Source organism: Gekko japonicus, unplaced genomic scaffold (genome assembly GCF_001447785.1).
Source record: "Gekko japonicus isolate JY-2015 unplaced genomic scaffold, Gekko_japonicus_V1.1 scaffold405, whole genome shotgun sequence".
Classification (NCBI taxonomy): Eukaryota; Metazoa; Chordata; class Lepidosauria; order Squamata; family Gekkonidae; genus Gekko; species Gekko japonicus.
In genome coordinates this window covers 1,098,273-1,124,372 of record NW_015175982.1, presented here as the reverse complement: position 1 = coordinate 1,124,372, position 26,100 = coordinate 1,098,273, and the positions used below count along the sequence as shown (strand labels likewise).

The following is a 26,100-nucleotide window of genomic DNA, read 5'->3' as shown; positions in this document are numbered from 1 at the left end:
GCTAAGCTTTATATTGCATATTATAGTGTTATGGTTGTAATGTTGTTGATAATTGAATTCTAAAACATTGCAGATAAAAATCAACTTATATTGTTTATTTGTACAAGCTGAAATGGAAGCAAACTGTCAGTTGCAGGCAAAATTTGTCCCACTTCCCAATGCAAAATTATTTTACTAAACAGTTCCCATTATTTGTTTCATGAATATTAAAATCCAAATGGCACGTTTTGGAAACCCCTGCACGCATCCATTTCTTTCTCAGAAATTTTCCACACCCATTTGCAAAAAGGTAGCACACTTTTTTGTAACAGAGCAGGTGAACAACAAGAAAAGCTGCTGCTAAAATGATGGGATTGAGTTGACTTGATGCAATCATATGTATTTAATCTGTAAGGCCAGAACGTGGATTGTGATGTGCATCCAGCACAGATGCTGTCCTTCCATCCTGCATTACTCTTGGCGGGTTGTGTTTTTGGCTATAGAACCCCCCAAATCACATTCTGCTCCAACAAGTCATCTATGTAACGGTGACCCATTTGCCAAGGAAATGGTAATGTTACTGGCATACATTGTGTCTTTCCCAGAACTCCATTTTCCAGTTAAGCCACTCAGTCAGGGCAAGAGCACTGTACAGAGCCTAGCCAGCGCGAACAACCAGAGACCTTCAAGTTGGTGATCCTGTGAAAGTGTTAGATTCTGCTTACTGCTGGAGGCTACCCAGTGATCTGTGCTCTGAGATTTTCCTGTTTGTCCCAGTCATTGGTTGGGGAAGGAAGAGGAACACTCTAGCAGTACCAGGTTCTCTCTCTCTACCGATCGCCCTGTTCACTGTTTTGAGCAGCATGAAATGTGCAGAGGAGAAATCAGAGGCTGTGACTCTGATGCATGCTTAAGCGGTGTGCTTAGGGCTGTAGAAGGGCCAGCAGTTTTTTGCCCCCAACTCAAATGTTGGAGATGATAGACTATTACTTAGCCTGTAGAATATAGCATTAGGTCAAGATAGCTGTCCCACAGCAGCCGTAGCCCTTGGTCAGATCCTTCCAAACATCAGTCATTAATCTTGTGTGTCCTCCCTAATTGTTAATTATAGGAGTGTTTGATAGTTCTTCTCCTGAGAGCATGTGAAAGGGGTGGGTACTAGTTTGCCAGGCTAGTGCAAACCAAGTTAAGTGGAAAACAGTTACAGTATTTTGGCAATGTAGATGCAAGGCAAGCTGTTTTTCAGTTTAGTCCCATAATCTACAGCCTTTTTAGTAGTCACTTCACTGAACTAGAAAACCTGGTTGGGTCCAAGATACAATCACTGTTTCTTCCAGACCTCCTACTATTCCAGCTGGTAAGGAATGAGGTTGGCTGCACCTAAACCTGTTGCATTATAAAATGTGGGGGGGGGGGATCATCATGGAATATGACTTCAACTTAGCAAACTGGCATTTTTTTTAATCAACACCTGCCAGGGAGAGGCACAGGAGGATACCTAGCCCTAGCCCGGCTGCAGGCATGCGTTGGGCTAGGACCAGTGGCCAGAGTGTTTCTATCACTGCGTCAGAGATTCCATTACAAGGTTCTTTCCCTGTTCCCCCCAAAAGTAGATAGCCTATATCAAGAGTATATTTGAGGCAGAGAAACAGAATGAGTTTTCAGCTAGTGTGCTGACCAGTCTACTGCCTCGCAAATTTCTTCTCCGAGCTGACAGAGGTGGTCATGGACATACTGTAGAGGACCCTGAATATTGTGAAGTGTTGGGGGGACTTTAAAATTTGGCAGCAGCCACCATGTTGGCAGGGAGGGAACAACCTCAGGACTTCAAGCAATGAAGCTATTAAAATATTCAGGAGGCACAATGTATTTGGCAGATACAAATGAGTTTATAGTGAGTGGACAGATGACCAGACTGAGTGAGAACAGACATTACTGTGAGAGCTAGCACATTCATCATGAATTGCCTATTAAAAGTGATCCTCTGTCAATAGCAGATGGATTCTAGAATACCTTAGTTTTAGCTGGCAATATACCTAAATATATGGATGACTCAGTAATTGGGGGAGGGGGATAGTCTTTCCCATCTGTTAATGTACCTCTATGGTATTCTAGGGGACTGCTGCTGCTGAAGCGACTGGACTGACTGCTCAAAGAGTGTAGCATAAAGTGTGGGACCAACCTGCCCGTGGGGGGGGGGTCTCCTGTTCTAATAGTTGGGAGTTTTTCTAGCCTGAAGGGGGTCTCACTCTCCCCCAAGAACTAGATTGCATTGTCACCAGTAGGCAGATGACACTCAACTCTGCCAGATGGTGGGAGGTAGATGAGATCTTGATTGGTACTTTTGCTCCCTGAGGACATTATGTGAAGAAATTAGACAACCCAGTTGATTGGGAGTCCCACTGGAATCCAGTCTGTGCTGGATACAATTGTACTCCCTAACAATTCACATGGGGCGCTTTTTGATCAAGTGCCAATCCTGCATGTCCAGTGGAGAGTGCCTTTTACCGGCTTCAACTGGTTCACCAACTGTGCCTTCCCTGGACAAAAAGAAAGAAAGAAAGAAAACCACACTAATTTATGGCTTAATACGCTCTCAGTAAATCTGAGAAGTGTCTAGAAAATACAGCTACTTCAAAATGAAACTGTCCCTGTTAGAGAGCCATGGGAAACATAACAGTTTTACTGGCTTCTGTTTTGTTTCTGGAGTCAGTTTGAAGCCCTGGTGTTGACGGAGAAAGCCCTCACTCATTCAGGCCTGGATACTGCTGCCTTTCTCCAAAATCCTACTGAAAGGAAGCAGAGGGAAGGCCGGAACCTGGTCAGCAGAAGTATTAAAGTTAGAAGCTCCTTCCCTCAGTAAAGCGGTTTCTGACCTTTACTTGTTGGCCTTTGATGCCTGAACAAAAGGCAGCTTTGTTCGGGCAATCATATTCTCAGGAAACAGGCTTTTGGTTCAGTTTTGTTCTCTTGTTGATTTTATTTGTGTTTCATGCTGCTTTTAATTCTTGTACTATGGCTGTACTATGGCTTAATTATCGAGAGTCGATTCTAAATTAATAAAATTTGAAGGGCTCCTCTAATGGTGAAGAAATCATTTTCCCTCCCCTTCTTTTGTGCTATACTTTCCATACAGACAACGTCTGAGGGCCGAACTAGATGTTACAGTATCTTTATGGCAGTCATGAGGATGCCTTCACATCTAGTTTGGCCCTAAGAGGAACCAGATGGAAACACCCACATTGGCCCAAGCAAAACACTGTTTCCTGAGATCATGCCAGCCTCTCATCGTTATTGTGAGTATAAAGACTACATTATGGAAATTGTAATCATAAACTAGAAATAAAGTTAAGACAGGTTATTAGATACTAGCAACATTTCAACATTTAGAAGAAAAACCGCTCAATGGAGTACTTCTTGTATGTTGCAGTCACATATTTAAACACCAGTCCATCCTTACAGGAAGACAGATGGAAATCTGACCTATTTGTGATCATTCTCCTACCCCCCCCTTTCACATTTATAAGCAAAACAGAAGCTCTCAAGAAAGTCCTGTTAGCCCCTCAGAAGAAGCAGTTCAGCATTTCAATATTTCTAGTACTTAGACATTTTATTTTTATTATTATCCAAGTTATTACATCCTAAGGCCTAAACGATTCCAGATTTTTATATTGGAACAATTTTTCCCTTAGGTACCAACAGTGGTATATACGCACATAGAAGAGGACCAGCTTGCAGTAGTATGTATTCAGCTAAACTACAATCCGACCAGTTCCATGACTAGATCACATTACCTCTCTCATTGATTAGGTCACCAACATGAACAAGATCATGATTACAACACTCGCCCCACCCCCCCCATTTCCAACAGGGTGCTCCCATGGCAAATTCTTCCAGGTTCCTTGTGATTGGACAGTTCCATTTGAATATACTCCTTGCTTTCCCATTGGATGTTTATCAAGCAGTAAATCTCTGCCGGATCAGTTTGTATCTAAGCAGTTCTGGTTCGGAAACTGAAGGCTGCAACTTTGTGGCCGCTTGTACAAAGTCCTCCATGGTCAGTAGAAGCTCTGAGCTCTCTGTATCAAGTCCTGGAGAAAGACAGCGAGAATTGCAAAACTAGTTTTAGTCTTGTCACATGGTGCACACATGGTGCATGGGATACTCCTGACTAGACAGGACAGCCAAAAACCACCCACAAATTTTTCATTGGGGAGGGCTGTTGGACAAGGCGCTCCGTTCTCCAAAGGGTATGTATTTTCTGTCTCACAGATTTCCCTTTTTCCGGTAAGAACCATCACGTCAGCCTGCTGATATCATTCACTACAGTCTCCACAGCCTGTTCACTTCAGCTATCAACTGAATCACACGAGCAGCCAAACAAAGACCCCCCCATGTACACAAACACCTCAGACTGTTGCTTCCTCTAGAACAGGTTTCTCTTCTTTGGGAAAGCATTAGTACTGCCTTGTGAAAAGGCATGTTCGGGTACAATCCATGTGGAAACAGCCTGGACCTCAAGTGACTCTGCCTACCGTCTAAAGAAAAGCACAATAATGGCTTTACTGGATCCCAAAAGGATGATATAGCTCAGAAGCTTAGGCCCTGCAGTAGAGAACTCTACAGGGTTATTTCTACAAGGAAAGCCCAACAAAAAGCATGTTGCCTCTCCAGTCCTCACTACTGCCCATCTTCCATCAGTACAGATTACCCAGTCTCAGGAGAGCAGGTCAGACGAGGTTGATTGATGGCAATAACATTTTTCCAAATGTTTGATCGAACCATATACAATGCAGTATGTGTAGTTTCCTGGCCTTTTAACTTTGGGAAGGAAATTCAACAGAGCATAACTTGTTCTTACCAAATCTGTTCCACCACTAAGAGTTTTAGATGCTGGCTGGCAGTAGCTGAGCAGTGCTGGTCCCTTACCTTCCTCTATCCACTCCACTTTCCTTTTGATAGCAATCATCATGGCATCTGAGCAAAGTGCATACAAATCTGCTCCTGTTAGTTGTGCAGGACATTTATCAAGGACACTCAGGAGGTTCACTGAAGGGTCTAGCTTAAACCTGCCAGGAAAGGATATTTCTGAGGGTTAGTACCCTGGGGGGATCATCACAAGGACACAACAGAAAGCTGTGGGCTGGAACGATCATAGGGATGGTAGACTGAGGTATCTGTATGGTTTCTGTGCATGCACACAAAAGCTTACACCCAGAATTAAACTTTGTTGGTCTTAAAGGTGCCACTAGTTTGTTCAGAATTTGTTCTGTTACTTCAGACCAACACGGCTACCCATCTGAATAAATTCAGTTTGAGGAAACGAGGATTTTATAAGTCCACCCTGCTTAAAAACAGTCAAGACAAAATCAGTAGGTGAACAGAAGAAATAAAATATAAACTGATGGAAGTTGCGGAAATAGACAAATTAAATTTGATACTACAGGGGAAAAGTGAAGAGTTATTTGTTGAAAGATGGTTAGGACTATACAAATGGATAGAAACTGGAAAATGACTCAAAAATATATGTTTGTATATGAAACTGTTTTAAAAAATGTAAATGGAAAAATTGATAAATAAAAATTAAAAAAAAATCAGTAGGTGAAGAAAACAGTTATAAATGGGCAGAAGTAGCTGGCAAGAAAACAATAAAGGTTGCCTACTTCAGCTACCTCACTGGTTCCTCACTTTATCGAAGGATCTGGGCCTCCCAGGACAGACTCACCCTCTTTGGGTGAGGGGTCATTTCCTGCTGTTAGCAGCCTCTCTACAAGTCAGCTCTTGAGAGAAGACCATCACCCCTCCAGTGCAGTCACCAGCCTACCCTTTCCCTCCAGTTTTACCAGGCCCAGTCCCTAGCTTAAGATGGTATGTGGGAAAGGCCCAGAGAGGAAATTTACAGGAATTTGTGTGGGAGCGTGTTTTCCCTGAGGTCTGCAGACTGCTCCGTGGACCAGCCCTGAGCCCAGGAAAGGGAAAACAGTGTATACTCTGTTTCAGAGGATAGCCATGTTGGTCAGCAGTAGAACAGCTAGATTCGAATCCAGTAGCACCTTAAGAGATCTTGTTGGGCTCTAAGGTGTCCTGGATTCAAATCTACCTGTTCTACAATATATCACTCAGTGACACAGGGACTCTGATTCATGACACCTTATCAGCCCGATTCACCAAAATTTCATGGCACAAGTATGATAACTTCCATACCATATTTTAAAGATGCTGCTGCTGACACAGGCTAAGGTCACAAAGCCTGAGAAACAGCTACTACATCGAAGGAAGGCAGCAGGTGCACAAATTGCCCAAATCTATAAAGTTACCAGAGAGAGAAGCAACTCACTTCCTGGTGATGGCATTTAGTACCCGTAGCTGAGAGTCTCGGTCTTCGTTGAGACCTACATAGACCAGCTTATCAAATCTGTCAGGGAAGCAGAAAAATTCTTTAGAAATTAAACCCCCACGCATACAGACAGAGAATGGCTGCCGTATCCTTACAGTATATCCACCAGCCTCATGGAACTTTGAGGACTACAAATGAACATTTCTACTCTAGACTGTCCCATCCTTCCCTCATAGTTCTCCAGGCACCCACTCCATCCCCCCCCCTGAAGCACCACCTCTTCAACCTGATTGGCTCATGCGGTGACAGCTCTCACTCTTCCTGCCTGCCTGATACGGAAGTGGCAGGGGCTCCCACCCTGCAGCTCTGCCGCCCTTTACCTGGCTTATGCAGTGGTAGGTGATAGCAGCAGTAAAAAAGGCAGCCCTTGGAAAGGCCACAGCCAGCATCTCTACTAGAGAGCTGGCAGAGGTGCCTGGCCCCAGAGGGGAAGGGGCAAGGGAGGCCACCCATTCTGGACCTTCCATGAAGGAGAAATGCCCCCGTGAGTGAAGGAGCGCTCACTTAAAATGGTAGCCATTTCCTCTGCCACAGGAACTTAAATTTTGAGTTTTATTTTTTCTTCTTTTTGTGCAAACATGAGGGTCGATGCAGGTTTAAACAAACACCTCCCTGCCCTGTACCTGGCCCCAGTGTGCAAATTTAGCAGTTAGCACATCCAAGTTCCTGTTGAGAATTAGCTATATCATACTTTAATGTACTACCTGGTCTCTGACAAACAAAAACCGAGCTATAGCCTCTACTCACCTCATCCATCACAATCCAGAAGAACCTCCCTAGAGGTTTCTTGGTACTCCCTTTATACAGCAACACATTGGTTTCTAACATTTATATGCAGCATTGTTACACAAGGGCTCATGAAGCTTCTAGTGTCCTGGCCCCACTGCTGGACCTCCTGATGGCACCTGGTATTTTTGGCCACTGTGTGACAGAGGGTTGGACTGATCCAACATTGGCTTCTCTTATGTTCTTATGAAGCATTAGCTTTTAATAGAACCAACTTCTAGCAATCAGAGGCAAGGAAGCAGAAATGAATGGGTTAGCACCTCAAGACCTCCATTAATGTAGAATACTTTGGCTAAAATGCTATCCATATAAAGAGTGGGAGCGGAAAATCGTCCTGTGCCAGAAGACAAAATTGGTAACCAATGGAAAATACAAAGGTAACGTAACTAATTCAGCTTCACCCTGCATTGCCATAGACACTTGGTGAGTTTCAAGATAAAAGTCACTCATAACAAGCTTGTGTCCTTCAAGCCACACTTCTACACTACCTGCGCTCATGGAAGGCCACTGCACCTGCATGCAGAAGCAAGCCCAGAACAGCCATCCTACCTGCCTGGCCGGAGCAGTGCCGGGTCCAGAAGATCAGGTCTGTTTGTAGCTCCAATAACAAAAACATCTTGGGAAGAATGAAGTCCATCAAGCTCTGCTAGTAGTTGAGACACAATCCTGCCAAGTGAAACAAGACGACATTTCAAAGCTGCCATAAATCCCAGTGCATGAAGCAAGCAAGCTGACTCAGGAATCCAAAGGGAACGTACTATTCCAAATCAGTTATCTGTGTATAGAGGACCAGTGCCCAAAGCTCATATCAGATACTGTACTCCATTGGGGAAAACAGTTTTTGTTTTAACGAGAATGGTCCCATGCAGGCAAAGGAGAACATGCAGCACAGTGAAGTAAGGTGACTCGTCCAAATCCAAAAAGGAAGATTAAGCAACAAAGAGAGAACACAGTCATCTCGTAAGTGGAAATGTTTTAGAGATACCTATAATATCATATATGTCCTGACCTGGATAGCCCAGGCTAGCCTGATTTCATCAGACCTCAGAAGCTAAGCAGTGTTGGCTCTGGCTAGTATTTGGATGGGAGACCTCCAAGGAATACCAGGGTCGTGATGTGGAGCCAGGCAATGGCACACCACCTCTGAACATCTCTTGCCTTGAAAACCCTATGGGGTCGCCGTTAAGTCAGCTGTGACTGGACGGCACTTTCCACTACCATAGTATTGTACAGACTGGAAGGATGACAGAATTACACACCTTTTGGAAATACTGCCAAATCGTGTATTTAATAGTCAAGAAAGGTTCCCTGTCAGATCAGAAATTCCACAAGGGGGGGGGCAGATGGGGCTAAGGTATATGTCTCCGTCAAACTTGAGAGAAAATACAAGTTTGCAGAATAATAAGAAAACGTCCAACAAAAGTTTTTGGATTACAAAATATCCAAAACAGGAAAAGTGATAATTGCACATGCAGACATCACAAGAAAGGGGGGGGGGACCCTGAAATGTGAGAGTAGCGTATTAGCTTACTGAAGCAACCCAAAATGGTACCCTACAATGGAAGGAGATGAAGGGAGCTGAAGAGGGGGTAGAAATGGCAGGTGGGGCAAGCAGTTGGGAAGAGCAAAGACTTGGTGGGTGGGTGGGTGGATGAAGGAGTACAGTGGGGAAAGAAAGACAGGGAGGTGGATAGGGAACAAAACAATGGTAGCCAGACAGAACCAGGACAGGAGGAGGAGTATCAGGGACTTGGTGGGGGAGAGATATAATCCCAACATTTAAAGTACAGCGTTGCCCTCTCTCAGGAGGCCAACAGCTACCCTAAGGAGGTTCAAGAACTCCTCACATGCATAGGAAGTTTCTTGTTTCACCCCAGCCCATTTTCCCCCTCTAGCAATAATAGCCTTACTCTTCACATGGGAGGAACAAGAAGGCATTTTGTGAATGCTAAAACTAGACCGAGAAACTAAGGAGGCCATATGTAGAACTATTTCTGGCAGTCATGTACCCAGACAGATACTACAGGTTCACTTGCTTTGCAGTACTCTTAAAATGAACTGGTTTTCAAGACACCATTGTCATTTATAATTGTTCTCATCATATGTTTTAGAATTAAGCATTGGTATTGAACAGTCGCCTTGAGCCCGTTCGCGGGGAGGGCGGGGTATAAATGCAATAAAATAAATAAATAAATAAATAAACAGTCAAGCCTAAAGCCTTGAAGGATATTCCATGAAATAAGTTGGCATGCTGCATCCAGCTTACAAGATGCCCTTAGTTACTATAACCCATCCCAAAGCACTGTGCCAAGCGTGGATATAGGAAAATTTGAAACCCTAGAGAAAGAGAGGAGGAGAAAGCAGGCCAACTACAAAAACCAAAGGGATGGTGAAATGTAGTACTGAGCATGCAAAAGCAGAGACAAGTACTGCAATGATTAAGGTGCACTCACCTATCCATAACACCCCCTGAATCACCACTCCGGCCACGACTGGGGGCCAAGGAATCAAGCTCATCAAAAAAGATAATGCAAGGAGCAGCTGCCCGGGCTCTGACGAACACTGAGAAGAGATAAATCAAAGCTAAATTCAGCAGCACATATAGCATGAGGAGCAAATGCAGTTGGCTAAACATTCCCCATTCATCTTCCCAGGCAGAAAACCAAGTTCAGATACATGCTGCCAGCCACTGCAAGGTATGAAGAAACCTGAGATTAAGCTGGACTGTTTTTGAAAATGTTCTTTGGTACTTTTGCAGTGAGTTGTCATTCTTCAGATTAATATTGTAAGACATTTTAAACATAATTTTTTGTCAAGAGTAGCTTTTTAAAACAAAACCCCCCCGCACAAGTAAGATTTGGAATATGGATCATAAGTGAATATAACTCCTCCAGGTAAGTGACAGTCTGAGAAAGAGATGCACAGAAAGAAGCACAGCACTGCAATGGCAAGTCATCAGGCTCACTCTGTTACTCTGGGCCCTTCTACTATCTACACTGGACAAATGTGTCGATCCCTGCTTAAGGGTATCAACAAACACAAATCTGACATAAGAAACCACAACATTGAGAAACCAGCAGGGGAACATTTTGGTCTTCCTGGATATACTACAGCAGATCTCAAAGCTACTGCTTTACCCTCCCCCCAAAAAAAACCTTCAGAAGGAATATACAGTGCAAAAGTGCCAAGTTATAACTCACCAAGAAATGAAACACTGTCATTCTGGGTTAAGCAGAGACTTGTATTGCATTTCCTTATTCAGTATAATTTCTCTTTACTCAACTCGACCCACCTTTTAGAAACTAATAGGTTATTTTTAACATGTTGCCTCATAGTATGTATACCCCTTACTAAAGTCAGAAACTTTTCTTATGCCTCAGACTGTGCCTTCCTCAATTAGTTGTTACTTATGCTACACTTTTGTTCATCTACACTCCATGACCACTGTCATCATCCACCATGTGTAACAACCCAATCTATTTCAGCCTTTGGACAGAAAACTGCACCTGAAAGACATATGACAGGTTCCACTCCAAGCCTCTCTGCTCAATTCCCTTTTTCCTTATAAGTGTATGTAAAATGTTCATTTCTCTCGAAAATGCATCTGAAAAAATGAACTCAGACTTCCGAAAACTCATGCTGGAATACACATTGTTAGTCTTCAAGGTGCCACTGGACTTTTATTTTGATTCATCTCACTACCTTTTAGTTCACCTGATTTCTGCTTTACAATGCAAATTATCAACAATGTAATCCTAAACAGAGTTAAGCCTTTCTGAGCCTGTTGAGTTCAGTGTAACTCTACTCAAGATCGCACTGTAATTCTGTGGAATTCCTTGCTTAAAGAAAGAAAGTGTGTGTTACCCCCAACCCCTGGCTCTTGAAACTTATAAAGGAGGCGGACACTACTGGTACCTTACTCCTTAACAAATTTAACGTTTACAAAAACTGCTATGATAGATGTTGACACTGTAAGTAATCAGGTGTTGATTTTATGTCATGTGTTGGATTTTATCCTAAAATACAGAATTTCAGAAACAAGAGTTCTTTATGGAAAATTGAGTTGATGACCAATTATGCAGTTCCTTCTATGTACAATAAATGTCATTTTGGGTTATACAGATAATTCTATACCCAATTTTGATATGGTAAAATATACTGTATTTTAAAACTAAGTACAGAATTATCTATATAAACCAAAGAGGTACTTATTAGGTTAAAATTTGCATAGAGATTGGGGAAGTAAGGAGTGGGGAGAAAGATGAATTTAAAGTGGATCACCATTTTTTGTTTTTAAATGGTGATACGATCTTGATTTGAACTACTGTAATGTCTGTACTTATTTAGCATAACACACATTTCTAAAATAACTGTACAGTTTGTTTTATTTCTGTATTATGTTTTGTCTCTTTATGTAGAAATCATCCTTACGCTGTCTGAACTGCACACTGTGTTTCACAAATATATTTAATAAAATGAGATTAAGAGCAGCTTGGAAAAGGAGCTGTCCTGAAGAAGAAACAGAAAAATGGCACAGAATTTGGCTGTGGGGACTGAATTATAGGAATAAGGCAACAAAGGGATCAGAAGAGTCTCTGAGCACAGTAGCTGAGCAAAAAGCTAAGCTAGATGTTGAACCAAATATGCAACATCTGCTAAAAGAATTTAGCTTTCCTCTCCCCCTCTGTAACATCTAGTGGAATTGACATTGGTATTTATAGAGGTTCATGTTTCTCCATTGCTGACAAATCACTGATGTAACAAACAGATGCAAGGAAATCAATCATGGCTTATTACTTAACATTTGTATGTCATTTTACATGTGGGAGTAGATTTGCAGAAGTTAACTTTTTCAGGTGCAAAGACAATGTTTTCCTAAGAACCTGTCCCCTCTAAGCGAACATAAGGGTCCCACACTAACCTTCACGCACATTCTCTTCACTCTGCCCAACATACATGTTAATGAGCTCTGGTCCCTTCACACTGAAAAGGGGGAAAAAAAGAAAATTATACCAACATCTCAATTTCTATATTCCCTATATCACCCTTTATCTCAGTGCCTACCTAAGGAATGTCATGGTGCACTCAGTTGCTACAGCTTTAGCTAGCAGCGTTTTTCCTGTTCCAGGAGGGCCATAGAGGAGAAGGCCAGAGCGGCGAAGACCTAAAGACAATAGTTCTGGGTGTTCTAGGGGAAGCTGAATGGTGTCCAGGATCTCCTTCTTCACATCCTGGAGCCCACCAACATCTTGCCAGAAGACAGATGGTATCTGCAGCAAGAGAACAGCCTTGTGATTTTCTGGTTCCATTGCCCTCTTTTGTTCCAGAAGTTGCAAAAACATTATGGTGCTCTCAAAGGAATACAGTCCCATAAGCACCTAGAACAAAAGCTATCCTTAAATACTCCTCTATAGTCCAGCCGCTGATTGTTGCTATTCCTGCCTCATCACCCAAATCTCTTCCCACAAAACGTCCTGAGAGATGGGTCTCACATGGTCTTGTGCCTTGAACAGACTGGGTCAAATATAAGCTCCCGCTGTATAAAACGAATTCGAACTTTAAAATCGACAGCTGTGCATTCCATCTTTCAACATGACTAGATCTGTAACAGTAAACAGCAGGGCTTTCTGAGGGCAACATCATCTCCATGCAATCCTTATAGGAGTCACCCCTCCCTCTCCCAAGATCTCATCAGCAATGTTGCTGAAGAATTTACAAATGATTGCTGATTTGTTTGAAACACTTATAACCTGCTTTCCCACAAAACAGAACCCCTAGCAAGCTTTTCAGCTGTCAGAGGTTATTCTGTTTCTGTCAGCAAGCTGCCATTCTGTTTTCTGTGACCTCTGTGTACATATCCTTACCCTGTTGCACCCGGCTTGTTTCTATTATCCTGCTTCTGTGCTGGAATGCATAAGATAACTACTGGTGGATGTGTGGGGGAGAAGATGCTGTAATGCTTGCCTATTGCTATCTCATGAGAACTGCACCTGTGTTTTGTCTGATGTTATGCCTGGTTCCCATGGACTGGGCGCGCAACCGTTTCATTAGCCCGCCAGCGGGAATGTTATTCATTGGATATGTATCAGTTTGAATTTCCTTTATTATGCTCGCCCTACCTGTGTAACCCCAGTTCTAACAAAGAACGTGTTTGAGTATGTCTTCAACGCTTTGAAATAAATTTTGCTTTTCTTGAAAACGTGGATTTATTCTCGATGCTTGGGGATCCAACAGTTTCATACCTTTGGCACTCCCAATGCCTGTGAATGGGCCTCATGCAGTTTGTCTAGTGCAGTGCTGAAGTCTTCTGCCAGGAGAGGGAAACCTGCAGCACAGAAATCATGCTCCTCCTCCTTGCTCAGTCCACCTGGGAAACTGGTTAAGGAGGAACAGAAAAATCCAAAGTCACAGAGCATTACTGATCCCTATCCAGTTGACCAAGCCACGGGTCTCCAAATTATAGAGTCAGTCGAGGTACTGCATTTTGTGAACATTCATGCCATCGGAGCAGCATTCCTTGTTTTGATGATTTTTCAGCACAAGGGGGCAAAAGTGGATATGAAGGGGGTGCCCCTGTTGCCTTAAGCTCCATTTTGCCATGCCACTGCTGTGGAAGACTGCAGCACACCATAGCAATTACTACATTCAGCAGTTACGTTCAGATGTCTAATTTAACCATGCATAAGTAAAAATGCACATGAGCCCAGCTTTAAAAACTGTACTACCGCAGCACATCAAGGACAGAGGGGAGAGATGGCCATGAACAGAAACCCCCACCCCCAACAAAAGTAAGGATTTTGAGGGTGCTTTCTGCAGCTCTCAAAACAATTCTTTTTTGCCTCATATCTGAGGACGAAAATTGGTACAGTTCTATCACATTCAGACACAGTTAAGGCTCTAAACCTTTTCAAGATGTTTACAAGGGTAAACCAAGACAAAGAGAAAAACAGAACCAGCAGGGCTCAACTATTAATACTTATTTGTGATCCTATGCCAGCAGGATCAGGAAAAATAGTTAAATTTTTGGGAAAGGCCCAAATTAGCATGTTTCCTTCATACTATTCACAGTCCACTTGCAACTAACGTCCAGATGCAAACGAGCCAGAAAACCTTCTTCCAGTACCTTGAATTCTGGATCCTGGTGCAGGCAGCACGACTGCTATGGGAAAGCAAAGCACAGAAATCTCCTAGAACAAAACCCTGCAGACGTGGAGCGAAACAAGTGAGATGGGGGGGGAGAATACTTGTGTGGTAATACAGGCTGCAAACAAGGCATTTTAAAAGAAGGCACATAAAGACGTTTCTTTCTATACATTAAAAAAACTGCATGTGAATACCTCTTTCTATATATTAAAAAAGTGCATATCTGGGAATCTCATCATGCATTCTTTCGACAAGCAACTGAGCATGCTTCTGAAGTAATGAAGAACGCCAAAGCAGTCATGCTGCCACTAATAAGAAATTCCAAGTTCAGTGAAGATAATGATGTTAATACTAAATTGTCAAGTAGACGCAAGCAAGATGAATGTCACTTCACCCCTAGCTTATTTAATGCTGTAAAAAAAAAGTTTCCAGGATTTTGCCATAGTGATCAAAACATCCAGAATCAGCATTCTCATTTGAGTCATGCTGCTTATATAGGGGAGGGAAGCGGCTCCTTGTACTATAAGCGGCAGCCAGGAGCCTTCCTTGCTCATCACTCTTCACTTTAGCCTTAATGTGAGGCCAAGAAGCTAGAAAGCGATGCTAATGTTTAAAACTCAGAACTTTACTTTCTTTACCCAGCTGGGCGACCCACCCTTTATGTCACTGGGAGGGATGTGTCACTCACCGGGCTTTGCCGGGCTAGTTTGCTCAGGCTCACTTCTCTGCCCAGAGGGAGGCCCTCTGTTAGCAGGCTCAGCATGGCCTTCCTCTGCTCTTCAGTCGGTGCTTCCATTTTCACCTCGTGAAGGAAAGCTGTCTGCAAGTCTGCAGGGACATCCGCAAGCCTGGATGTTGTGCCTACCGCCAGGACAGGGTAACTGCTGAGAGTGAGACAGGCGGACACTTGAAAGCCACCGCTCAGACACCATAAAGGAATATCCTGATCTCCCGCTGCAGATCCCCTGCGCTTAAGAGATCCTCTAAGCTCCCAGCCTAGCTAGTAGTTGTACCACATAGTCAAGCAGACTGAGTTGCTGTAGACTGTTCTACCCCTGCTGCTTTTACTTCTTGAACTGCTTCAGTCCCAAACAGTAGCACAGAGAAGGAAGGAAAAGATATAGTATGGCAGATGTGTTATACATAGCACAAACAGCACCAGCAGACTTCTATTTGCATTTTCCTGCTCCCTAAGGCTCAAAGTGTCCCCTCCATATAGGGCTGCCAAGCCGCGGCGGGGGATCCGTGGGTCTTCACAGGATCCCTGCCGTGGGGGACAGCGATACGCGTTGCACCGCCGTTGCCAGGATGTGACGCTACGCATCGCTCTGGCAACGGGGCTGTTTGGCGTGTAGGAAGTTGCATCGCTCTGGCAACGGGGCTGTTTGGCGTCCCATTGCCAGAGCAACGCGTAGCGTCACATCCTGGCGACGGCGGTGCAACGCGTATCGCTGTCTCCCACGGCAGGGATCCTGTGAAGACGCATGGATCCCCCGCCGCGGCTTGGCAGCCCTACCTCCATATCATTCATTTTCTAGATTTCTTTATCATCCATGTACCATAACTATTCAGGGATGAAAGCAACTTAAATTTCTTACTAGAACTGCCTCCCCCTCCCCTTCCTCAATGATTGTGTTCGGCAGTGGCCCTTGCTCCCTAGCCTCGAACCAAAAGGGGAGTGGGATGGTAGGTTATCCTCCTCCTCCATGCAGACTGGAACAGATGATCAGTGGTGGGTGCCTCCGAGTTCATTTCACAGCAAGCACGGCAAGACATGCACAGTTCCCTCTTGGCCTTACACAAGACTGCTGGTTCTCACGGAGGCTGGAGGTCTTCTCAGTCACTGGGAAGACTCTGAATGCCCACCAGAATGATTTGTGTAATGCCATCAGCTGAGTGGCACCAGCCTGCCTGAGGAGGGGGGCAGGTATGGCATGCGCCTCCCTGGCTCCACTGCTAATCTGATGTGGGCAGAAAGCACCTTGCCTGTTCCTGCAGCCAGCTGTTGCTGCTGGCCCACTGCAGGGATCTTTTCCATTTTCTGGTCAGCTGGTCTCCTGCAATTCTCACCTGAAGGGCATTTCAAAGGTTGGTGCGGGCCAGGACTCAGACATTTTCTTACTACTTCACTGTACCAGCTTGTACTGGCTTGCTTTCACCTTTGCAAATATTTCACTGTACCCATATCATCCATGTAACATTTACTGTAGTTTCCAATGAACCCGTGTAGGAAGTTAACAAAAAGACCTTCTTGAAGCAAAAAGGCTCACAAAGGTCCTTCGACAAATTAGGGGGCTGTTTCCCCAGCCAATGTTCACATATGTGTCTATATACAGACAGCTCAAAGTGACTCTGTTAAAGCCCTAGCGTACTGGGAAAACAGTTCTCACAACTGAGGAGGGAAACCTCCAATGAATATCACAAGATTCTAGTGAACCGAGCCATACCTGGTGTCTGCCTCTCTGTCCAGAAGAAGGTGCCTTATGGCAAGGATTACTCTGGAGTCCTCCCCAAGCCCATTGCGCTCTCTCCCCAGCAGCTCTACATCTTTCATCAGTAGGATACAAGGGCTATAGAGCTCAGCTTGTGAGAAGGCAGCATGCAGCTTTGCTTCTGTAGATCCACTAGTGTCCCCACACAAACTAACACAGTCCACCTATATGCAACCAGAGAACACAAAGGACTGCACTGGGTTTGAAAAAAATAACTGTGAGAATGTTAGGTTACCTAACTGTACGATCATTTCAGTCCAATGGAAAAGCTGTCTTAGAAGCACTGCAGAACCTCTCTCACCAAATGGTTTCAAAAGATGACAAGAAAAGCACCCAGAAGGTATACAGTGAATCCCACCCTCAATGCTAGGAGCTCTCTTTCTGGAAAGGTACACTCTCCCCCACAAAGTGCCCAAACCCAAAGTTCAGATTTCAAGGGTCAAAAAGCCCACTGCTATTTGCAATCAGTTTTATACTCTTAAATGGGATATATTCTGAACATTATTAGATCACAAATCAAGAAACTTAAAGGCTAAACGAATTCACCTTGAACAAATGGAGATTGAGGCGGCTACAGGCAGCTCTAACAACTGTCATTTTCCCGACACCACTGGGCCCCGAAAGAAGAGTGCTCCCAGCTCCACTTAGCAGATTCCCCCTGGAACACAGGAAACAACAACTGATTTACTTTATACTGCAGGAAGGAGGAGACAACCGCAGGAAACACACACGGAATGTGAGAGCTCCAAGCATCAATGAGACGCTGATTTCAGTCAAGGGAGTCAAACAGAACGTGGACCCCCCAGCTTAAAAAACTGGTTTTTAGAGGCCTTTTTCTGTGATGTGGAAACCTCTCGGTGGCCTTCAGTATGAGCCAAAAGATAATCTCGGGGGGGACGAGGACCTGGGTTTGGTTCCAAACAAACAAGAAATGTTAGATTTGGGTCCAGTTCTGGTTTGCAGAATCATCTGAATCAGTTTTTAGGCTAGAGTTCAGGCTCAATTTCTTAATTTCAGTACCTGACAGCCCTAGAAACATTCCCCAAAAGCAATGTTCTCTTTTTGCCAGTGTCAGAATGCACTGATCTAAATGTCAACAAAAAAGCTGATTTAGATCACTTACCAAAATCAAACATTTTCTTTTAGATACTTCCTACCAAAAGCAATGTTCTCTTTTTGCCAGTGTTAGAATGCACTGATCTAAATGCCAACAAAAAAAGCTGATTTAGATCACTTACCTAAATCAAAAATTTTCTTTTAGATATTTCCTTAGTAGGTAGACTAATTGATTGCCATAACCATAAAACACAGTGATTCATAATTTAGATCCTTTCTGCAACATGACATAACATCTAACTGAATATTTTACAATGGATTATTTCTTCATACCAATGCCCATGTCCTCAAATAGGTTTTTTTAGATAGGTATGGAATGGACTAGAACACGCTTCTCTTATCCAGGGCTTCATTCTGTGTTATTCTGCCTCTTCTCCCCTGTCTAAACTGCTGTCACAAAAGTGGGTCCTCAGGATGTAAGTATTTGCATTTTCTATAGAATTGTTAATCCATAAGTTTTGTCTGGAATGGTTCCAAGCTACAATGTACCTTACTAATGAGCACCTGCAGTTAGATAGGTTGATAGTGGCCAGCTGTGAGCTATCAAAGTAACTGCTTGACAGCAGAGGATCTTGACAGTTCAAGATCTAGATCAATTGACTGATCCTTGTGATTGGTCAGTCAATCAAGAACTGACAGCTGAGCTAGGATAAAGTCAGGGGTCAGGAGAACATGGATATTCACACAGAAAACATCAGAGAATGATGGGGAAGAACCTGCTGCATGAAGAGCAGTGTGAACCTGGAGGAAGAGGTTGTCACTCTCTTCAGTACTTCTGCATCTGTGCTGCTGGGAAGACTGCTGTGCAGGGTCAGTGTTAGTAGTTAGAGAGTCAGGTTTCTTATGTTTGTCTTTGTTTCAGTGTGCACACCCTTGTATGTTTTTATACTTGTATGTTTTTATATATGTATTTCTTTTGTAAATAAATTTCTGGTTCTGTTTTTTAAGTAACTGGAGTGAGTTACTGGCCCAGAACCCAGGTTTATGGCTTAAAAACAGTGCCTAGAATTACACTACCAAAAGGGATTGATTTTTTTAATCGGAACACTACCCAAATTTCCTCACACCCCAAGCCAACCTGATCAAATAAACATTGGGGGCACACCCCATTGTTGTGACAACTGCCCTCCTCTATCCCACAGAAAAGCAAATAAATTCAACTAGAATCAAGAACTAGTGGTAGTTGCTCATCATCATTCTCTATGCATTGGAAGGTGCTTAGTATCAAGTCAATGTGCTATGTGATGACCTACAAACATTTCTCTATTTACAAAGAAAAATAACTATAATAAAATCTTAAGAGGGTTATTAAATTAAGTTTTGAAAAATTATTTGCATAGCATTCAGAAATAACCTGCCGACTTCTGAGAAAATTGCAAGCAAAGCCAAAAAAGTCAGTTACAAGAATAATAAATTTTTATCCACCTTGCCTGCATATATTATATGGTTCAGTATTCCACCAACTACATGCCAGAAATGTCTTAAGAGACTTGATGTCGCATAGAAAGAATTCCAATCATACAGCATGAATTCAAAGGAGAGGAGTGGGTGTACCACAGCAACTTCAACCAATAGTGCTTAGAAGTGGCGCAATCCAGAAAACACTACTAACCCACAAAAATGGCAAGTTCTATGGTTATTTCCCTTTGCTGACGCAGAGTACAACTCCAATGCCAGAGAGGTAAGTGTATCTGTGTCTTACTATGTAATTCAAGCTTAATGAGCAAACTTACCTACTGTGCAAGTAAGGTCCAAGAATGTCACACAACTGCTTCACTACATCACAAAGTCCGGCAGGAGATAAACTGCTCCAAAAACTGTGGGTGTTTTGAGATGGAAAAGAAGGGACAGGACTGTTTGTTGAACTGCCCTACAAAATAAAGCAGGGGAGACCATCTTTCATTTACAGGTCTTCTCAACTCACTCAACCAATGTTCTTTAGAAGGATAGCCATTTGGTGACCCACAAAGCAACTTTATCCTGGTGTTGGCAGCATTGCAAAACTTTAATCAAAGTATGGTAGAAATTCCCCACCCCCAGTTTGAGGAGGAAAAGAAAGTTGTTTTCAAAAACTGCGAGAGAAAGGTGTCCCACCTGTTAGTTACAACTCTTTGGGTTTTGTGTGCAATACCCTAGCTATGTTGTAGTTCATAGTGAGCCAGGAAATCATGAACATGCACACTCTGATGCAAGCAGTACAATGCAACTTGATTAATTTAGTTTTTCTATTTATTGGCCATCTTAAATTGTGACTTTAAATTGTAGTTTTTATGTATCTAGCTTTGTTTACTTTGTAAGCCATCTTGAGTTCTTTAAAGTAGAAGGGCAGCTAATAAATATTTTAAATAGTTTCTCACCTCTGCAATATCTTACCAGAAATAAAGAAGTGTTCTTGATGTCGGCCAAGTACCCCACACTCTGTTCTTTTCCTTCTGCTGGTACTATCTTTTTCACCTTGTAGAAGAGCTCTGGCCATCTGAAGGAAGAGCAAACAGGCTAAAATCCCAGTACCAAAGACCTTGGATGTAGGAGTAACCCCTTCACCAGCAGGAAGCAACTGGAATATTGACAGAAATAAAATTATATTTTGTGGGAAAATCGGACTTTATACAGTTTCATAGTTTTTTCCCACGGCAATCTACCCACATCAACATATCAGCCTCCATTTATTATAACACTGAGTATAAACTTCAGTTCCCTAACACTACAGAACCTCCTTGGGCTTCCAGTCACAAAGGAGTGCAAAAAGGCACTCTGCTCATCACACACAAGATTTTCCTAAGTTAGTTCTCCCCGGACATTTACTCCAAACGTCAACCAGACGTCTTCAGTCTGCTTTTATGCTAAACTCAATGATGACTGCAAATCGTACAGTTCAGGGCTCTTCAACAAAAAATTTTGTTGAAGTTCACAAGTTTTCAGTATACAGATTGAAAACTTCATTTCCCTCTTCCAGCACCTCTTTTTCCAAAAATAGAAGCAGCAGCCCTGGTACAGTTCATTTTGTTTAACTACCAGCTGACAGATAACATACCTTAAAAATTTCTCTGAATTTCCTTCTAAGAATTCAGGCTGTCCTGCAGTTGGCACACAGAGAATATCTTCCACCTGGACTAACCTGTAACAAAATAACCACAGTGAAGAATAAGCACATTATTATAAGCAGAAAAATAATTTTTACACCCAAATGATAAAGAGCAGGCAACACAGCCAGAAATGCTTTTCCTCCGGCAAAAATTAGAAAATGCAGTTTAGTGTCCCGGTTCAAAATTTCTACAATGAATGCAAAACAAGAGCATGAATATACCTATACTCCTCAAAAAAAGGAAACATGCCCCCACTGTTTTGGTATGAAAAGGGTTATAGTCTATATTTGTAAAGTATCAGAAGTAAAGCTTCTATGTATACGTGTATGAACATAAGAGAGTCCATCTTGGATCAGTTTCTGTCAAGAGCTCTCTCAGCCCCACCTACCTCACAGGGTGTCTGTTGTGGGGAGGGGAAGGGAAAGGAGTTTGTAAGCCGCTTTGAGACTTCTTTGGGTAGTGAAGGGCGGGGTATAAATCCAATCTCTTCTCTTCTTCTTTATCCAATCCCCACCCTGAAGCTGTCTATGCTTGTAGCCACCCCTACTACCTGTGGCAGAGAATTCTACAGGTTATTTACTCTTTAGGTGAAGAAGTGCTTCCTTTTATCTGTTCTAAGCCTACTGCTCATTAATTTCATTGCGTGCGCCCAAGTTCTTGGATTTTGAGAAAGGGAGATCTACTATCTCTGTCCCATGTATAATTTTGTAAAACTCTTATGTCACCCCTCAATCATCATTTCTCTAAGCTAAGGAGCCCTAACCTCTTTAACCTTTCTTCATAATCATTTTAGTTGCCCTTTTCTGCACCTTTTCCAGTGCTATAATATCTTTTTTGAGGTGTGGTGACCATAATTGTACACAGTATTCCAAATGTGGCTGCACCACAGATTTATATAGGGGCATTATGATACTGGCTGATTTGTTTTCAATCACCTTCCTAATAATTCCCAGCACAGTATTTGCCCTTTTTATTGCCATTGCACCCTGAGTCCAAATCTTCAGTGAGTTATCTACCACGACTCCAAGATCTGTGTCCTGGTCATTCCCCTCTGGAGCACCTCACAATCCTCCCTGAACAACTTAGTGTTATCCACAAACGTAGTCACTTCACTGCTTACTTCCAACTCAAAATCATTAATGAAAACGTTAAAAAGCACCAGACCTAGTAACGAGCCCTGCAGTACTCCACTGCTTATCCCCTTCCACTGTGAAGACTGCCCATTTATACTCACTCTGTTTCCTGTTAATTAACCAGTTTTTAATCCACCAGACAACTTATCCCATGACTGCTGAGTCTACTTAGGAGCTTTTGAAAAGGGATTTGATTAAAAGCTTTCTGGAAGTCTAGGTAAACAACATCTACTGAGTCACCCTTGTCCACATGTTTGTTCACCCCCTCAAAGAACTCTAAAAGTTTAGTGAGATGAACAAAAGCTATTTAGAATTACAGAATTTATGCCAACTCTTCCTAAATAGCTTTTGTTCATCAATGTATCTTCACCTCCAGTATTGTAGTTTTAAATAGTCTCCAGGCTTCCCAAAGGGATTTGACCCTCGTTACCTTTCCTTTCCATTTCTTCTTCACAAGCCCCCTTGTTTGAGAGAAGTTACCCCTTCTAAAGTTAAATGTGGTTGTGCTGGTCTTTCGGGGCAACTCCTTATTTACATAAATGCTAAACTTAATAGCATTATTGTAACTGTTCCCAACTGGTGCTATCATGTTTACATCTCTCACCAGGTCCTGAGCATTACTTAGGACCAATCCAGGATTGCCTTTCCCCTGGTAGGTTCTGTGACCATCTGCTCCATGGCACAGTGATTGAGAGAATCTAGAAAGCCAATCTATTTCTCCTGACTTGAACACACATTGACCCAATCAATGTATGGGTAGTTCAAATCACCTATTATAACACAGTTATTTTGTCTAGCCGCTTTTCTTAATTCTTTTGCTGTTTTTAAATCATCCTCTAACTTTTGACTTTGTGGGCGATAAACTCCCAGAGTTAAGCTTCCTTTTGAGCCCACTATTTCTACCCATAGCATTTCTGTAAGTGAATCTATTTCTCCTAGATTCTCAGCTTTACTGGAACATGTACTGAAACATTACTGTCCTTCAAATTTTAAATAAAGTTGTAAGACAGAAGAAAAATGACCAGAAGAAAAAGAAAAGGTTGATCTCCCCAAAGCAAGTGTTACTTTTCATACAACAATAAACTATTTTCACTGAAAATCTAGAAAATAGATTGTGAATTAAGGTTTATAATTAGAACCGGTAGGCACCAAGTAAGAGTACACGCTTACAAAAATGACTAGGAGAGGCTACCAGTGATACTTGGCACACGGATCTCACAGTAGGCTTAACAAAACACAGAACAAGCATACAAGTGGTGCTTTTTTTAAATCTCAGCTAGTGTAACCAAATTACTTCATTGATTTAACACAGATATTCAAAACATCCCCAAATGTATTATTTTATATACCCAATTATTCATGAATGTCTAAGTAGGGTTCACATATGCACAGTGTCATGCTTACATGTACTGAAGCAGTAAACAAGAAGCACAACAGTAAGATTATCCCTTGATCTCATGAAGAGGGATAGTGAGATTAAATTAACATGTTTACTAACAGGCTAACCTGGGTGTTTGAAAGTGCTGGTAGAGAATTTGGTCATAGACTCCTGTGGTGCTGTAGGCTGGTGAGGAAACAATCTGTATGTGTAGCTCCTTTGCAAAAGGTGGTGCAGACAGCAAGGACTGACTTCCTTTCACCTCTTCTGCTCCAGCAGTCTCCCCATATCTCTACAGAAGACAAATAACCGTACAAATGTTTTAATTCTGCTATGACAGTAGCCAGGAAATTATCATTATCCAGATCTCCTTCTACACAGTACCATCCTATTCTACTGATCTCCCAACCACCTGGGGGAAAACTGATTCACTCCCTCTGCTCACACATTCTCAGTCATTTAATGTTAAGCTAGTTACACATTATCATATTTCAAAATGTTCTCTGTGGTGATTAAAGACTGAATGCTTTCCACATGTTTAATACACACCTGTGTGTGGAACAGTGATTTAATCTGTGTCAACAGTTATGGATGCAGAACACAGGAATAATTTTATGCAACCCTTGCTGCAAAGCTAAGTATATCTAAGCAATCACATTGTCTCCGGATTTATCAAAAGGCATCATCCTGCCTCACTTTGTCCCTAATGTGACACTTTCCACTAACCAAAACACTATGTTTTCTCTATCATACCCCACAAAATCCTTCTCAGTATGTTGACACCACCTTTCTATTTCCACACATTTTAAAAAATCAGCTCATAAGAGAATTGGGTCACTTTTAAGATGCTCTTTTAAAGATACCAACATGTCCTTACTTGTACATAAATGCACAAAGTTACTAGCCTACAAAAAAGTCAAACTAGTTTACCTATCAAAGACACAAGCCACTCTACCAGGGCTTAAAAGGTTTAAAAACAGGGCCAAATCAGCCATGCAAACAGACTGTTAAAGGATAATAACTCAACTTCTGCTAAACTTGCCTGGGACTCATTCTCTCCCTTCTGCCCCACTCTTTTCCACTTCCAGCTTCATCATGTTCCTCTTCCCCTAGCACAATCCCCTCCAGAAAACAGGGTGGGGAGCTAGGAGGTGCAGCTAAACCATGCACATGACATCCACGGTGCTGTCCCTGTGCTAAGCTAGGCTGCATCATGGAAGCTCTAAACAGGGCTGTAACCTTCATTTCCAGATGCAGTTTGCAATCCTTTGCACACTTGCTTGGGACTAAAGCCCATTGAATTCAGGGAGAATGACTCTAAAGTAAACAGGTACAGGATCAAACCCCAGCAAGAACAACCACCCAGCATGCTTCTCCCAGAGAACAGCCTCAGCAGAACTCTATTTTGGAAGCGGCAAGATGGACTTTCTTTCCAGCCTCAGAGCTCACAGATTAACAAGAAACAAGCCTCAAACAAAGCTTTCAACGCAATGCATCTCAAAGGAACAACATTCTGGAAAAGTATATATAAATTGTCTGGAAAAAGTTTTCTGGGTAAATTTCAGAATTACAGCTTCAGTTAAAACCAGACTGTTCTGAGGATAATGCATGGACTTGTTTTCTTCAAGGAAAATGGGAGGAAAAGCGTTTTGTGCAGCTTTAAAGGGGACCACGTTTGGAAGATGTGCGATTCATTGTTTTATATGTGTGTGTGTCTCTTTAAAAGTTTGGTTGCATGGCTGTGGAAGATAGACTAGAGTGGTTGACAGAGAGGGGGAGGGGTTTTGGAAGTGACAATGAGTGGATGAGTATGTATGTCAGTCAAGTTGGACAGTTATATGTAGACAGTTGATAAGTTCAGTTAGTTCTGAGTTCTGTGAGAGAAGCAGAGAGAAGTTCAGTTTGCTCTAAGTTCTGTGTGGGGAATGAGTTAGACAAGCTGTTAGTTCTGTGTATGAAGGAAGTTACAGAGAATAAGAAAAAGTAAATGAAAGTTTAATTGAAGACAAATTATAGGAAAGGCTGTATGTCCTGATATCCTGGAGAGAAACAGTGAACTTATAAGACCTTGAGTTAAAGTGTTACAAAGTTACCTGAAAGATCCCTGTCAGTAAGGGAGCAGATCTTGTGTGAGACACCAAGCAATTGTTCAAAATATTCACATTACTGGTTACATTGTTCTACCCTTTTATTTATGAATTATTTCAATAAATCTTCTTTTATTTAAGTATACCAGCTCTGAAAGGAATACTTCCTCAGGACCACATAGTTCCTCATGATCCTTAAACTCGACCTACCTACCCAGTGATAACAAAAGTAAAAGCATAAAGGTTTGGAAAGCCTTAAATTTCCTGGTGGCAGCCAGATATACCCAGTAGAATAAAATGAAGAACACTTTTAAAGGGAAACCAGTCCTCCCCAATAAGGAGGACGTCACAGAAGACAATGCTTTTTCTCTCAGTGGAGGAAGACAGAAAGAACCAGCACACTGCCCCCGAAAGAACAAGCTCTGTTGCTCCTTTTCCAAAACTTAAAACGTCAACAACTCTTCAAGGCTAGAAGAGAGAGTAGAGCAGAGGTCCACTGTCCT

The 26,100-nt window shown here is 42.4% G+C and overlaps 1 protein-coding gene across 1 annotated transcript in view; it reads right to left on the bottom strand.

The window, feature by feature from the left end:
• Positions 1-3,694: 3,694 nt before the first annotated feature.
• Positions 3,695-26,100, bottom strand: part of PEX6 (peroxisomal biogenesis factor 6) — a 27,114-nt gene continuing 4,708 nt past the window's right edge. Inside the window, exons 3-18 of the mRNA XM_015426245.1 lie at positions 23,639-23,802; positions 20,948-21,031; positions 20,287-20,389; positions 19,647-19,783; positions 17,344-17,455; positions 16,753-16,961; positions 14,994-15,189; positions 14,286-14,362; positions 13,405-13,537; positions 12,227-12,432; positions 12,084-12,145; positions 9,616-9,724; positions 7,712-7,828; positions 6,317-6,394; positions 4,909-5,048; positions 3,695-4,070 (exon numbers count right to left, since the gene is read on the bottom strand). Coding sequence (XP_015281731.1) covers positions 3,937-4,070; positions 4,909-5,048; positions 6,317-6,394; positions 7,712-7,828; positions 9,616-9,724; positions 12,084-12,145; positions 12,227-12,432; positions 13,405-13,537; positions 14,286-14,362; positions 14,994-15,189; positions 16,753-16,961; positions 17,344-17,455; positions 19,647-19,783; positions 20,287-20,389; positions 20,948-21,031; positions 23,639-23,802 — 2,061 coding nt within the window. The 3' untranslated portion in view covers positions 3,695-3,936. The remainder of the gene's footprint in view (positions 4,071-4,908; positions 5,049-6,316; positions 6,395-7,711; positions 7,829-9,615; positions 9,725-12,083; positions 12,146-12,226; positions 12,433-13,404; positions 13,538-14,285; positions 14,363-14,993; positions 15,190-16,752; positions 16,962-17,343; positions 17,456-19,646; positions 19,784-20,286; positions 20,390-20,947; positions 21,032-23,638; positions 23,803-26,100) is intronic.